Source organism: Pelodiscus sinensis, chromosome 11, assembly GCF_049634645.1.
Source record: "Pelodiscus sinensis isolate JC-2024 chromosome 11, ASM4963464v1, whole genome shotgun sequence".
Taxonomy (NCBI): Eukaryota; Metazoa; Chordata; order Testudines; family Trionychidae; genus Pelodiscus; species Pelodiscus sinensis.
Window position 1 is genome coordinate 20,257,827 of NC_134721.1, and position 13,268 is coordinate 20,271,094.

General features: G+C 41.4%; 1 protein-coding gene across 16 annotated transcripts in view; it reads right to left on the minus strand.

Moving 5' to 3' along the window:
• The window catches only part of TMCC1 (transmembrane and coiled-coil domain family 1), a 230,927-nt gene that overhangs the window by 71,710 nt on the left and 145,949 nt on the right, over nucleotides 1-13,268 (minus strand). The window contains exons 2-3 of one of the 16 annotated variants that reach the window (XM_014578433.3): nucleotides 11,740-11,857; nucleotides 10,235-10,352 (exon numbers count right to left, since the gene is read on the minus strand). The exons of 12 other annotated variants lie outside the window; for them this stretch is intronic. In XM_014578433.3, coding sequence (XP_014433919.1) covers nucleotides 10,235-10,276 — 42 coding nt within the window. In that variant the 5' untranslated portion in view covers nucleotides 10,277-10,352; nucleotides 11,740-11,857. 3 more of the 16 variants (XM_075938748.1, XM_014578432.2, XM_014578437.3) reach the window with 3 other exon arrangements.

Here is a 13,268-nt window from a genome sequence, read left to right on the forward strand (position 1 = left end):
TTTCGTTTGCAGTAGTAAATGGTAGCTATTACACAGAATTTTAGAGTGTGAATACCAGATGCTGAAAACCGTGCCTGACAGAAATGTTGAACCCAGATATTAATTGCCTATTCACACGTCTATCTAGCAAACTTACAATTCAGTATCACACCACGCTGGAGGGGGAAAAGAAAAAAAACATACTGTTTCCGAAGAAGTCAGTGAGGTTTCCATGCTGGTTCTTGAGGGAAGGAATTTTACAGTCTATGCAAATGCCTTTCCTTTGCTTGAACATGCTGTACTACAGAATGAAGTTAGCAGAGACAAGCTTCTAGCCATGCTGGGCTAAATTCTATCCTGACAAAGCAGTATCACTGTAATATGAAGCAAGAAGTACCCTGTGTATGTTGGCAAAAGCCCTGAATGGATATTCTAGAAATCAACAGCAACTCCAAACAAGTGAACTGCCCTTGTCACATGAACACATCACAAGCATTTCTGAGCCCTCTAAAAATACATCTAGTCACTGACACAGACAGGAGGACATGTGAAGTTCTTGGTCTCTGAAAATTAATAAAACGAGGGAAAGTGTTTCCTGTTAACTGGAAAGTAATAAGGACAGTTATAAAAAAAGAATTTTTTGATCAGAGCACAAGACTGAAAGCCAAAACTCCACCTTCACCCTCACATGACTGTGTGTCAACTCTGTCTAGCAGCTGTGGGCAAACTGTATCCTCTGCCTTAATTTCTCCAACTGTAAAAGCATGTGTATGTGAGAGAGACCTTTACTTCCCAGGCCTTTTAACAACAGATGCTGAAATAAGAAAGCAAATAGATTTAGCACCTAAAAGATAAAGAACAGTATGGAAAGTTGTGAATTGAGAGGACAAATCTGGCAAACAAAACCCACCTTAATACCTTCTGCCAGATTTGAAAATATTAAACTATTTTAAATCAGAGAATGTATGGAAAAGCTTTGAATGGATGAAAATGGGGTCACAGTGGTAAAGTCAGCTATAATTTCAGTCTTAGCCCTGGTCTACACTAGGGCATTTCAAAATAACAAGGTGTCCCCCCACACTACCCAAGCCCATTATTTCAAAATAAGGTACTGGGTATTTCTATATGAAAACTCCTAATTTCCATGCAGAATAAGCTTATTTCAAACTAGTTTTTTTTCCAGTAGTTATTTCGAAATAAGTTATTTTGAAATAATTCCCTAGTGTACACATGCCTTAACTTCCCAATTGGACAGAGGCTGCAAGTGCATCTGCAATGACCCCTTCTGGGCAATCTAGGAATTACACTAAAGGGCTGTGGAACAAGCTTCCGGAGTCCTCTTTAGTCAGGATGCTCACTATTCCCATAAGGTCTTGATTCTGATAGAACAGACTAGATTGAGGGCTCTAACATGGGTACAGAACTCTTCAAGGAGGAAAAGTAATTAGACAAGAATTGTATGCTCTTAGCAAGGAACCTAACGAGTGCTGTATGTGTTTTGGGGATCATTAGTTGAAAGTGAGGCAGCAGCTTACAATCACGTTAAGGGATCCATGGTCAGTTATTAAATGATAAATGACCTTCAAATAACCCCTCCAATGGTCAGACCTTCCCAAAGGAGGAAGTTACTTAAAATCATGTTTATCCAACTTAAGAGTACCAGAAAAAGATTGTTTGTACAGTGCTTGTGTTCAGTTAATTGCTAATCAAGCTTGACTGCCAGTAATGTATGCAATCAAACGATGAGGACTGGTATCAATGTCAACAGAACATAGTGTATCATACACCTCCTGGATTCAGGAGTATGTCACCAGCTCCTGATATACTCCTGAATAGGTCATATGCTGTTCGTCTCAGGACTTGTAATCATTATCTACTTTGCTGTGGTTCCAACTTCGGAGAGCTCCACACCAAGGTACACTCTGATGCCAAGCTAATAACTCCCACCAACCTCACTGCTATATTTGGTAAGCATCTCTGCCAAACAACAAGAAAGTGCCCCAATATAGAGAAAAAATATTGTAAGACATACTAAAATATTAATAGACATTTGTGTCTTCACAGAAGTTAGATTGACTATAACTTGAGTGTTACCTTAAGCTTGTGCTAACTAGCCTGTCAAAGATGGGGTGATATTTTGAAGTCCAAGTAATGCTGGTGTTCCTGTCAGTAATGCAGTTGTGATGCAACAGCTCAAATTACAAACTCATCAGCAGCTAACACAATCATTCAGGGTAGGTCTACATTACAATGAGATACTTGCAGCTGGTATATACCAGCTGCTCTGGCTAGGGGGCTGTTTCGTTGTGATGTACATCAGACTTGGGCTTTGGAACCCTCCTACCTTGCAGAACCCTAGAGCCCACATACCAGCCTGAACCCGGAAATCTATATTGCAATGAAATGGACCCTCTCCCTGAGCCAGCCACAGTTTAACTGCAGTGTAGATATACTTTCATTGTAACTCCAGAGTTGTTTTGCAGTGTAGGCTCTCACTGAAGCGAGGCTAGTTTGGGTTCAGTAACAGATGTGTACTAACTTGTGCTAACACTGTAGTGAACCCAAGACCAGTAATCCCTGCAGAAAACATTCAGACTGTTCTCCCAGTATCAAGCCTCGTTATATGCCTCAATTTCCACCTCTTCTGGGTTTTACAAGTCTTATTTAGAAAAAATGAAAAATGACACCTCTGACACAGTGGTAACCACCTTCCACTATTAAGATGATCAAAAATCAAGTTGCTAAATTTTAAAAGGGACCTCCTCCTGTCTCACTGCCCTGATGCCATGTGTCCAATCTTTCAGGACATGTTCATCATTTTACAATCTGCTTAAAATAACTTTCACCTCAGTTAGCAATTTCTAGTCATTGAGAAACTTAAGTATTGGTGCTTTTATTGGGAGGCTCCAAACGTCTCTGTATGAATAAAGGGTATTTAAAAATTTATAAACAATTATAACAAATTAAAAATGCTGTCAGTAAATCTTACACTGGTATGTTTTCATGGTCTAAAAATCAATTACAGGCAGTCCCCGACTTACGCGGATCCGACTTATGTCGGATCCGCACTTACGAACGGAGCTTTCTCGCCCCGGAGGTCGGGGCGAGAAAGCCCCGTTCGTAAGCTGCTCCGGTGCCCCTGGTCTGCTGGAGACCGTCTCCAGCAGACCAGGGGCACCAGGCGGGTTCCCGCGCTTCTGAGGCTTTCCCAGAGCAAAGCCTCAGAGGCGCGGGGAACCGCCGCTGCTGCCGCTTCAGTCTGGGTGCCTGTGGTCTGCTGGGGACAGTCCCCAGCAGACCACAGGCTCCCGGACTGAAGCCGCAGCCGCGGGGGGGTCCCGCGCCTCTGAGACTTTGCCAGAGCAAAGCCTCAGAGGCGCGGGGAACCGCCGCTGCTGCCGCTTCAGTCTGGGTGCCTGTGGTCTGCTGGGGACCGTTCCCAGCAGACCACAGGCACCGGGACTGAAGCCGCAGCCGCGGCGGGGTCCCTCGCCTCTGAGGCTTTGCCAGAGCAAAGCCTCAGAGGCGCGGCACCCCGCTGCCGCTGCGGCTTTGCCAGAGCAAAGCCTCAGAGGCGCGGCACCCCGCTGCCGCTGCGGCTCTGCTCCCCATGTCCCTGGTCTGCTGGGGGGGGGGGGGGGCGCAGCTAGTGTGCTCCCCCCCCCCCCCCCCAGCAGACCAGGCTTTTGTTTTGGACTCTGGGGCAGAGCAGCTGGGGCGCTGCCGATTGGTCCTGCAGCGCCCGCTCTGGGCACTACTGGACCAACCCGGCAGCACCCCAGCTGCTCTGCCCCAGGTCCTGATTCAGCCGCTGCTGGTCAGTTTCAGCAGTGGCTGAATCAGGACGCCTGGGGCAGAGCAGATGGGGTGCTGCTGGGTTGGTCCAGTAGCACCGAGGAGCGGCGCTACTGGAGCAACCCAGCAGCACCCCAGCTGCTCTGCCCCAGGTGTCCCCAAGTCAGCTTCTGCTGAAACTGACCAGCGCTGACTACAGGAAGCCCCAGGCAGAGTTGCTCTGCCCCGGGCTTCCTGGAATCAGCTGCTGATCAGTTTCAGCAGCAGCTGACTTGGGGACACCTGGGGTTCTTAAGTTGATTCTGTATGTAAGTCAGAACTGGCGGTCAGTTTCAGCAGTGTCTGAATCTGGACGCCAGTTCCGACTTACATACAGATTCAACTTAAGAACAAACCTACAGTCCCTATCTTGTATGTAACCCGGGGACTGCCTGTAGTTCAGTTTTAATGACTGGCTTCGTAAGATGGTGACTTACCCAAGATCCTGCTGTTGTCAGAAGTTAGTGCTGCACACTGTAGGCGATTAGAATCTTAACAGGTGGCTACATAAGCATCACTTTAAGTTGTTAGAATCTCCTTTATCTCCTTGGTTTTAGTGAAGGGTAATATTTGCATCAGAGGAACATTGAAGGAAGAGATAGGTAATTTCCCACATTTGAGTAGTTCTGCCAGAAGACTGTCTTTTCTAGTTGCTTTTCCAATAATGAGATAACCTAAAACCTTATCAAGCTCTTCAATGCTTGGTTCCTCAAAAGCTCAATTACTATATCAAACTTTGAGATATCTTCAGGTGTGTTATCAGTGATGACGTTATTAGCAGAATACAGATCTAAATAGCAAATACAGGCCACTCCCGACTTGCAATGCGATTGGCTCCAGGGATAGCGTCACAATTCGGGGGAGCGTTGTAACTCAAGCCCGCATTTATGACAGGTGTTATACGCCGTCTTAAATGTGGGGCCAAGGACATAAGTCGGGGGATTTCTGCCCCTTTCGCACTTATGGAAAATGTTGTAAGTGCGGAGGGTCATATATCGGGCCGTTGTAAAGCGGGTGCCTCCTGTAGAACGTTAGGAATCATTAAAAAAGGGATAGAGAATAAGACAAAGAATATCTTACTGCCTCTCTATAAAACCACAGTACGCTCACATCCTGAATACTGCGTACAGATGTGGTTGCCTCATCTCAAAAAAAGTATATTGGCATTGGAAGAGGTTCAGAAAAGAGCAACAACAATGATTAGGGGTTTGGAATGTCTGCCATATGAAGAGCAATTAAAAAAACTAGGACTTTTCAGCTTAGGAAAGAGGAGACTAAGGGGGATATGATAGAGGCCTATAAAATCATGACTAGTGTGGAGAAAGTGAATAAGAAAAAGTTATTTACTTGTTCCTATAACATAAAAAGTAGGGGTCAACCAAACAAAATTAATAGATAGCAAGTTTAAAATAAACTTAAGGAAGTTCTTCACGCAGTGCACAATCAACCTGTGGAACTCTTTGACAGAGGATGTTGTGAAGACCAGCACTTTAACAGGCTTTTAAAGAGAACTAGATAAATTCATGGAGGTTAGGTCAGGATGGATAGGAATGGTGTCCCTGGCCTCTGTTTGTCAGAAGCTGGAAATGAATTATGGGAGAGGGATCATATTATGATTATCTGTTCCGTTCACTTCCTCTGGGGCATCTGGCATTGGTCACTGTTGGAAGAAAGGATATTGGGCTAAATGGACCTTTGATCTGATCCAAGATGGCCGTTCTTATGTTCTTAAATAATGTTCTACCCAACATGCCATCATCTGTGAAGTGTTCCTCATTATGTGACCATCTTTAGATATGATAGGAGCTACTTTGGATATGATTGGGCCAAGAGCTCTTAATACCATCATACATGATTTTCCATTTCCAGCATATCCTGCAGATGGTATACTGTGGCATAGGCTTATCCAGAACTCATTAGCATATTTCCTAAAAGCTTTCAGTTCTTGCTAGTTAGTGGCATATTAAAGGATGGAATCCAGGGGTACGTCTAGACGGAGCCATGTAAAGTAGTTTATTGGGCATAGTCAATGAAACGGGGATTTAAATCCCCAGGAGTCCTGACTTCCAGTCCCTATTTTAACCCCTTAACAACTCTGCTTGGCTCAAAAACAGACAACTCAAATCTACAAATAATAACTTGCTCCTTAAGAGTTTTCATAGCTATTAATGGGAATGCCTTCTTTGATTAGTTGAAAAGCTTAATCATAAACTAAGAGTGCATAAGAAAAATTGCATACTTAAGCCTTACCCAGGAGAGTAAAAAATGGTATGTTAAAATGCACTCTTAAAAGTTAGTCTGGTGCTTAATTCCATAGGGGATTTCTTATGCTGTAAAAAAAACTAATTTCTATATTGACAAATGAAGTTTCAATCAAAATATCCACTGATCCCACTTACATAATTGAAAGCCACTTTTCTCTGGTATAATGCATAAAATCCAGCATAATTTACTTGTCTTTTTTTTTATAAATGTAATATAAATACTGACTGCTAATTATTCAATAATGACATTAGTGGGAATAAAAGGTTTATACCACTAAGTACTGCGTAAGAAGCCTCTGCTGAAATATCATCAAGGCTGATGTTTCAATTAGACCTTGAAACAGATGTGGTTTAAACTAGAAATCAGGTTTGCTCAGTAAGGAAGCAAAAGAAATTATTGACTGTTGATTCTTAGTAATTTGAAATGTGTCTCGCACTTTTGAGACAAGGTAGTACTTGACAAAGTGGGATTCTTTTTCCTGTTAATAGTTAATATATAAAATATAATGGTTATACATAACTCACTCCTAGCCACTCCTCTGCATCACTGGTGGAATTTTTGAGAACTATGTGAAGTTTTCCTTTCCAGTCTCTCTCAGCTATTCATATCTTTGGGTAAGCTTCAAAAGACCAGTGTGTAAATGGAGGATACCCCCATGAGGAACATTATACAGGTTGCACCTCCCAAAACTGGCAGCCTCCACCAGCTCCTGGGAGCCTGTGGCAACTGGACTGGGACCAGAGCCAGACCATGAAAGAGGGACCAGGACTGGGGCCGGAGCTAGCAACAGCTCTGGTAGCCCATGGCTGGGGCTCATAGCAGTGCAAGCTTCTGGTGCCTGGCAGGCAGTCCAGATGGGGCAGCTACAGCAGGGCCAACCAGGATTGGGAGCTAATGGAGGCCCTGGAACTGGCAGTGCTGAGGGTTGGGGGCTGAGGGGATATGTCAAGGAACTTTGCCTAGTGCAGCAAATTCCCTGGCTCAGGACTAATCAGGTCCAAAGGGTGCTGGACCAGGGAGGTCCAACCTGTAGCAATAACCCACCTTACTTTTCTTATTTCAGTATTTACGATAAATAGCTGTCTACTATTACGTGCAACTCTGTTTAAACTGTATTTAAGAATTTATTTTTCTTTGCTCCCATTTCCCTCCCCTTCAATGTCCATAACTCCATATTTTTGGTCCATTTGTGAACAGTAGAGAAGATGAGGAATTAAAAAAAACCAGGATCCTCACTCAACTTTGCCCTTCACTACAGTAGGCCTCCTTGTAACCTTCTGTGTTACTATTAACAAATTACCTGAAATAATCAAAAGGAAATTCATGGAGGTATAATGACCTTAATACTACTGTGAGAAAGATGCACACAGGTTATCTAACAAAGACCACCTGCTCATTTGAGTTCCACTGATTATTAATTTATGCTGCTAATCAGAATGTGAGAATTACTAAACATCTTTAAGCTTGGCTATATTGAAACTATTCAGTGTGAAATCATGGAAGATGTATAAAAGGAATTAATATTTAAAAGTGCTGTATGATCAGCAAAGAACCCAGGCAGTACAGATTAATAGATCAGCTCCCTATGGGTATTTTGAGGCATAGCTTTATCACTCAAACAGCTGCAAAGCAGTACAGCTATGGGGGTGCTGGATTCTATTCTAGTTCACATATAATCATTTTGTTCCAACTTCGTAATTCCTGGTAATGTGTGCGCCACCAAATCCAGCTCTACCTTCAGATCCCAGGGGAGCTTTCATGTTAAAGATTAGGGGGAAAAAATCATTTATAAACTGGCAACTTTGATTCTAAATTCACTAAAGAAAAAAATGAAATAATTTTAAGAGACATTTTCAAATGTATGACCTCCCCAAAAGGGTAAGTATTTACAAAGCATACAATATCCTAGGTTCAGTGCCTACAGCCAATTACACGCAAGGCAATCCGGGACAAGTAGATTTCCTTTCCTTTATTCTTCTCTTCTCATTCGCATTAGAGGCAGGATGACACACAAACTCTTCCTGATAAGATGTAGTACATTCATAGAAGTCTCTCACTATAGAAATCTAGATCTCCTTTATCTGCTTTTCCAGTTTTGTGGGGAATCTTCTTCATCCATTTGGAACACACATTCCTGCAGCTTTTCCCAACTCATTGCATTCTGAGATGGTTCCTTTAAAAACCAGCATAAGATTCCCATTGTTGCCAAACCAAACCAAGAATCTCTGACTTCAGTGATTCATTTTTCAACTTTCACAAAACTGCCTTAATCCCCTCCAAGAATTCCATTTTAGTCGTGCTGAATGCCTTTCCCTGTCATTTCTGTTACTGCTTACTACCACCAATTTGATTACTATTATTGTATTAAACCTATGCTTAAGTAACTGAAAAACTATCACAGAACAAAGAGTAGAAAGAGCTGCAACAGAATTAGAGGCTGAAACACAAGATGTTAGACTTATGTATTGTCTGGTACTTTTTTCCCTTTTGACACTTTGCTATTAAACAAGACAACGCAGAGGCTGATTAACTGGATAAAAGCAAACAATTTAGAAAAGGACTCTCAGGGACAAGTTGAGTTGAGGGGGTTATATGATTAACCAACTGTATCAATATGCCAAAGTGGAGTCACAATGACTTGAAAAGTGTTTAACACACCAAAAAACTGAGACCAAGATTCTGTGTTTATAGTCCTGTAGCATCTGACACCTCAGACTCCCTGTTCTACTTTAGGAGTTACTGCTGGTATCACGGAGACAAAAACCTGACTTAGCTGGTAAATGAGAGAATAACTGAAATGGCAATTCAACTTTTTCTTGCTCTAAGGAATATTTTTCAAATCCTGGCCACAAACCTGGCATAAGTTATATTCACAGATTGATCATATACTGATAAAAAATGATTTGAGGCACCACACAAAGTAGTCTCTCCATCAGGGCTTCTCAACTTTGCAAGCCCCGGTGCCACAGTGATACTCACAGCACATGCCGAGGGCCACAACCTAAGTGTGGTTGCATATACATGTAAATATATATGCAAATAGATTCTTTTGCACGGACAGACATGAATACAAAGATTAAGGCAAGACTACACAACACACAGGCCCCATTTAAGTCAGTTCTGCGGATATTAATAACGTAATATTTATCCAGTTTCCACTCATATGACAGCACTTTTAATGAGCAATGACAGTCCAGGAATTTAATTACTAAAACACATATCAACAGAAGCCCTAATTGACTAATTTTTTGTTTTGGCTCCTACCTGCGGGCCGCATATTGAGCCCTGAGTAAACCCAAACCCAAACCACACTGTGGGCCACAAACAAATGGGTTGTGGGCCACATGTGGCCTGCAGGCTGGGTGTTGAGTATCCCTGCTCACATGATCCGATCTCCTATACGGAGCATTTTTCCAACACTAGGAACTGATAGGACTTGCATCTGTAAATTGTGCAATGAACTAACAGTATGAGCTTGCAATCCTAAATAAGTTCTTTAAATCAAAAGTTCAAATAACCTGAGATGTGTTTATTCCCCTATGTACCACAGTGCCTGCTGCAAAGAGCCCATACCATCACACAGTGTAGGACTATGTGAGGTGAGGAAGATAGGAGGGAGGGAGAGGACACAGATCAGAGATAATTGATCTGTTGCAGATTACCAACAGGCCTTATATCAGGACCCTCAAACACTCTCATTCTACAATAGCAGAGACAAAGGGGCTGAATCCTAAAATTAAAAAGTGGAATCATTTTATTTTTTTTAAGAAAACTGCATTTGAAATCACTATTAGATTTTTTCTTCTACTGGGTGCTACATGCTGCCCTTAAAAAGGAATGACTTGATCTAATTTTCTTTTTCCTAGTTCCCAAGTACTTTTTATTAAGATTAGTGTTTTAAACCACACTGACAAGAGTGAGAGCTGATCTATTCTAGCAGCAGAATAATTAAGCACAACATAACAATGGTAAGATGTCAAACCCACTTTAGATAAAAGGTAGTGCTGGAAATCCAGTTCCAAAAGCACCACTGCAGACCAGGAAATAAGAACTGGTCAGAGAAAGCTGTAGACCAATCAATGATAAATACAATGAGACTAGTCACCATTATTTCAATGTTATATTTCAAGTGTGTGGGGAGCCTGCTCCAACTTACCATGTCTCTCTCCTGGCAGTTTTGGATTGAATAGCATTTCATTGCAGCCTCCCTCAGTTTTCTTCCTCTAGCTTCCTTTGGTCCAGGACTTTTCCTCCTTACCTCTGTGCGAATAGCTCTGTGGTGAGCATCATACTGTGATGTTAATGCAGGAGACTTCATAGCGAAGACCAGCCTATACCAATAAAGATTTAGTGCACACCGCAGCTCGGCTTTTCAGTAGAATCCTTTTCAGCAGTACAAATTGCTCTGAAAAGAAACCTACAGCTACAGTGATCTGCCTCTAGGTGCAGGGTTGCCAGACATCCTGGTTCCCAGAGGGGCACAGGGAGGGAGGAGGAGGGAGTTAGAGAAGAAGAGGGAAGTTGCTGTCTTTCTGATCTTACTGTTTTACTTTCCTGCTGCAGTATGTTGATGGAGTTGTAGGAAAGAAGACCATGGGATTTTAGAATTTGACAGCACTTCTCTGGTGTTCAGAATATATTTATGGGGGGAAATTATCATGGGTGCTTCTTTTTTATATAGTGATCACTAATGCTAACTGAATCTGAGATCATGCTAAATTCTCAGCATAGTTACATTCAAATTGAGCTGAGTAAGGATTTTCCTGTTCACAACAATAAAAGCCACAGGGAATGCATAACATGTTAGTTTACTGCAGCTACTTTATGTAAGTAACATCAAAGAATTTAAGGGAGGTAGGTGTTCAACTGCCATTGAAATGGCATCACTTTCAATAACTACAGTTCATTCCTGCACAAAATTTTTCAGGAAGTAAAGATGGTGAGAAAGGCTTGAGCAGATGCAGCCTTATGAATTACCGTATTAACAAATATTACACAAAGCTTCACTGAACAAAGACAGATGACTTGTATGGTGATGAGGTGACTAAGCAAGATGCATTTTATACACTAAAGGCAACAGACTAAGTAATGCCAGTCTGTATCCCATGGAGGTTTTAACACCAAAGGGCTGCCTCTCCCAGAGGAAACTCCGGCACAGCTAAGACAGACAACATTGAAAACACACATTCTGTATCACAGGACTGCACAAGGAAATAGCGAAGTCATGGTATACTCAGAATTGTTTGTATAAATACATGGAAGTGAAAAATGTATAAATACATTTGTAGGACATTGTTAGAGTTTTGCTCTAGACCAATTAGCCAGGAGGATTTAATAAGGAGCCAAAATACATATACAACTTTGGGAAAGGCATACGGCACAACTGTCCTGGGGTGTCCTGTTTTTATAGGCCCATTCTTGAAAGCAATCATATGATTTTTTGGAAACACTCAACAGCTAGTTCACAGTATCAAGTCTGATTTAAAATATCACAAAGAACTCCCAGGTTTATTCCTGGCTGGAGAAAAAATGAATGCATGTTACAAAATTAACTTCCACTATCCAATCCTAAATTTTCATTCGACAATAATGTAGTGTGCCCTAATCCAGAACACAGCACACCATGCCATTTGTTCAACACTAAACAGAACAAAGTATTACCTGTTGAATCAAAAGGAGACTGTTCCTTGAAGGTCTCCTAAGTACTGACCTAGACCCATCCAGCCCATGAGATCACAACATACGGATGCAGCTTTAGCCATCTTGTAGAATTCAACTACTGAGTTTGAGAAGGAAAAAAAAAGCAAAGATTGAATAATAGAAACTGTGAATCCATTATAATCCAACTAAAGTCAGACACATTAATGGCACTGCTTCAAAATTACAGGTTTTGGGGACGAACTTTAATTTCTCTAATATATGCAATGTATTAATGCCAAGCTCACCCAAACTTCAAATGGGCATTTATCAATAATTAATTATACTGACTAAAGTGAATTAAGGGCTACATAGCATCATTAGTTGTGAAGTAACTGATCTTATAGAACTGAAAATCTCAAGCCTCCTAACATCTGATTAGACAAGACAGCCAGAATGAGATTTTGAATACTGGAGTGCCCCTTCATTCATTTGATAATATACAGTAACTTTAAACAAACACAGAATACTAAGCATATCTTGAAAATGAACATTTGTTTAAGGGGTGCATGTAACTTAAGCGTTGAAGAACAAAAACTTAACTAGTAAAACAATTTCTCTTCACCAAAATGTAAGTTAAACTATAAAATGTAAAGGGGACCAAAGGTCATATTTTAGGTTGGCTAGTGCCATTATAATATCCTGACACATGCAACTGATACAATCTGATACGGAAGAATTTAGGCATGAATGAGGTAACAACAGGGAGTGGATCCTGAGAAATAGTCTAATAAAATGAAAAAATGCCCAAAGGGTGAAATGTGACAAGACACAGAAAATCCAGAGACTGTATCTAGAAATTGCACAATAGCTTGGAACAAACAGTTTGAAGCTTATCAAAAAGACAGCACACCAAAATACCAGAAGTATAAGCTGCCTGAGTTCAAGAAGAATATACATTTAACTTACTAAATGCTCATTTCATACTAAAGATTCTTCAAAAGAGCTTTTGCAACATGAGATGTCCTCTTTTGTAACATGACATAGGAGCCAGTACATAATCATTTGTACTTTGAGTTCATGGCTGTCATCTTCAGAAAAACGTAAGACTCAAGGTCTCCCCTTGATTTCAACACCAAGGTATTATCTGTGTGGGGGGCAGAGAATTATTTCCTTTATATTCTTTTCAATAATGGATTATCCTAGTTTCTCCCTAACAAATCAACAAGAAATCAAAAATTGTTCCACCTACTGGCACAACTTGGAGCTTTGCTACCTTTTTCCTGAAACCAAACAGGCTCTGTGAAAGTAATCACATCAGGCCTACATATTACTCTGGTACTGATTAGGAAAGACAAGCTCTCCTATCCCCACAGGGGTGTATCATATCTTGGGCTAATCTGGCACTACACAGCTGTCAGCAAGAAACTGATCCTCCATAACATGGAGACAGCTTTCTGAACCAGAGATAACTCAGCACACAGTATCAAACAATCTTGCCAGGGGTGAAGGGGAAGGTTTACAAACCTACCTTGTCCACAATAAAGGAACAC